The sequence below is a fragment of the Camellia sinensis genome, chromosome 12 (genome assembly GCF_055761805.1).
Source record: "Camellia sinensis isolate YWXY chromosome 12, ASM5576180v1, whole genome shotgun sequence".
Taxonomy (NCBI): Eukaryota; Viridiplantae; Streptophyta; class Magnoliopsida; order Ericales; family Theaceae; genus Camellia; species Camellia sinensis.
In genome coordinates, this window is record NC_138972.1 from 17,012,459 (window position 1) to 17,015,184 (window position 2,726).

The following is a 2,726-nucleotide window of genomic DNA, read 5'->3' on the forward strand; positions in this document are numbered from 1 at the left end:
CAGAAGTTCCAAATCAGTCATACACTTACAAAAGCATTGGTTTACTAGTCTAGTCTATTCAAATAGTCCAGTCAATTTTAATAATCAAAGTACATGGTCTCACAAATTATAGAGTTCATTATTTGGGGTGTCCAACTTAGTCACACAATCAGAGAGCCATAGTCCCGGTGGTTTAGTCAATAAAGACGGTGATATAAAAAATTAACCTGAGCATAGGTTTAGACGTATATATATACACATATATATATATATATATATATATGTATAGAGTCAATCAATATCCCCCATGTGTATTTCACAGATTGCGCAAATGGAGCAGATACATACAACAAATAAGGTATTGATCTTGTGGGTCTAACCTATCTAGATGCACATGTAGGAGATATAAAAGAATGTATCAAACCGATTCAGATAACATCCCTAGCAAAGGTGTACCTTGTTTGAGTGTATCCCTTGTAGCAGCAAGTCCTGTAGTATTTCTTAGCATAGGTACCAATGCGGTCGAGTTAATAGTCGGCCTTCTACCTCTTTATTTAGGACAATCCTACACCAAATGACCTATTTTACCACACCGAAAACAAGCTCCCGAAATATGGTAGCAGACTCCCTGATGTTTGCTACCACATTCATTCCACTCTGGTGCAGAATCTCTAGTGAAATTAGAGGTGCTGGATGTTCCCCGATTTTGCTTCTTAGACGATGTCGACCCCTTATTTGAATAAGAGTCTTGTCTTTTCCCTTTCCATTCAGAAGGTTGGTTACGTGAAGTTATGTTTGATTCAGACATCAAAGCCCTGTCTAGAACATCTACATACTTTAGCAATTTCAAAACATTCACTTTCTCTAGAATTTCATCTCGGAGTCCACCCTCAAATTTTCTTGCCTTCTTGCAATCGGTGTCAACCATGTGTAGTGCAAATCTGGCCAATTTAGTGAATCGTGCCTCATACTCAGCTATAGTTTGATTACCTTGCTTCAACCCCGCAAATTCTGACAATTTCCTGTCCCGGATACATTGAGGAAAGTACTTCTCATAGAAGATTTCAAGAAACTGTGCCAAATTGATTCCCACATTCTCATTTCGAACTAACATCCACCATCTACAAGATTCGCCCTCCAGAGTAAAGGCTGCTAACTGAACTTTATGTTCATCATTACATGAAAATACTTCAAATAGCTTCTCAATGCCAAGGTCCCATGTCTCAGCCTTCAGAGGGTTAATTTCTTCCCAAAACAATGATGGTTTCATCTTCTCGAACTCTTTAGTCAAAGAAATTGTGCGGCCATCCACCTAATGTTCTTGTATCGGAAGTGGTACAGGCATTGAAGGAGGTGGTTGTTGTCTCAATGACTCAGTCAATTACTGAATCATTCTTTCCATTCTATCTAAGCAGGCACTGGTGGATTCTTTTAGCTCTTCAGCCCTTATTCTCACTATGTTCTACATGAACTCATATTATGCCATGCCAAGTACAGAAATGCCAAGTACAGAAATAAACATAGGTATACATAGGCATGTTTGCACATAGGCACATAGTCTCATATTCACATTTTACATATCGTGAGTGCACCAATAATCATTTGTGTAATAGATGATTGCATACTTAACCATATTCATACTTTCATGTGTTCACATATTTGCAAGTCAAAATGCACATAAGCATATATTTCAAATGTATGCAATCTTAAGTCTTTTCTAGGCATCTTATTGCTCATTTAGACAAGTGTGTGAGTTATTAACTCGTGCTCTCATACCACTCTGTCACGATCCAAACCTGCCCCTAAGGGTTTAGATTATAACTGGCCAATAATCATGAGATTACCTACCTTAGTCAGATTACGGACATATTTAATGATAAGGGGGCCAGAAGCGGAAACAGAATTATAAAATGTTGTCTAATGAGCTGTGTATAAATGGAAAAAATAGAAAACTTTTCAAGCCTTTATAACTCACACTAATGCATACATAATAAGATTCCATATGTCCAAGATCTTTCAAACATCACTGCCATAGTCAAAACTCATATACAAAAACAGTCAGGTATGACCGACAAAAGAAAGAAATAGAAAATCAAGAGACAAAAGGACAGAAGAACAAAAGCCTCGCTCATGAGGCGCTCATAATAGACTCCTCAAAACTTGGTATCCTTATCAGGTTCACTAGGGCTAGGGCTGGACATCACGCTGCTCACCTACATATGTACATATAAATATAGCGAGCTAACACCCGGTGAATAACATCAAAGTAAAGGATTTATGTGAATGAGATCTATATATGATAGAAGCATTTTTGGGTTATACGCATTTCATAACGGAATGACCTTGGTCATATCATAACGGAATGACCTTTGGTCTATTCATTTATAGTGGTATAATAATTATTTGATCAACTCATAATAGATAGTCAGTCTTATCAGATGCTCGGAATGACCTTAGGTCCATCTTATCACTTGTACAAAATGACCTTGGGTCCAATTCAGATATACAAAATGACCTTGGGTCCATCAGACACATTTGTGTTTCATCGATCACATTTACAGATATCACAATGATCAGACAGATAGAAACTCATTCACTTTTGCAACTTAACAGTTTCAGAAGGTTTATCACAATAGGAAATACAAAAAATAGAGTAAGTAAGAAAATATCTTTACTAAGATATTACTCACAGTGAATCGGTTGTCGACTTGTCCTTGCAGATGGTCCTACACAAACATTAACGTACA

The 2,726-nt window shown here is 37.2% G+C and overlaps 1 protein-coding gene across 1 annotated transcript; it reads right to left on the minus strand.

Moving 5' to 3' along the window:
• Nucleotides 1-544: 544 nt before the first annotated feature.
• On the minus strand, nt 545-1,249 carry LOC145804373 (uncharacterized). The gene has a single exon (XM_082898057.1). It carries the CDS (start codon nt 1,247-1,249, stop codon nt 545-547), a length of 705 nt encoding a protein of 234 aa, XP_082754183.1.
• Between the last annotated feature and the right edge of the window lie 1,477 nt (nt 1,250-2,726).

Bases quoted from the DNA above. Each gene is read 5' to 3' on its own strand.
- LOC145804373 (XM_082898057.1), bottom strand. From the start codon at position 1,249: ATGAAACCATCATTGTTTTGGGAAGAAATTAACCCTCTGAAGGCTGAG.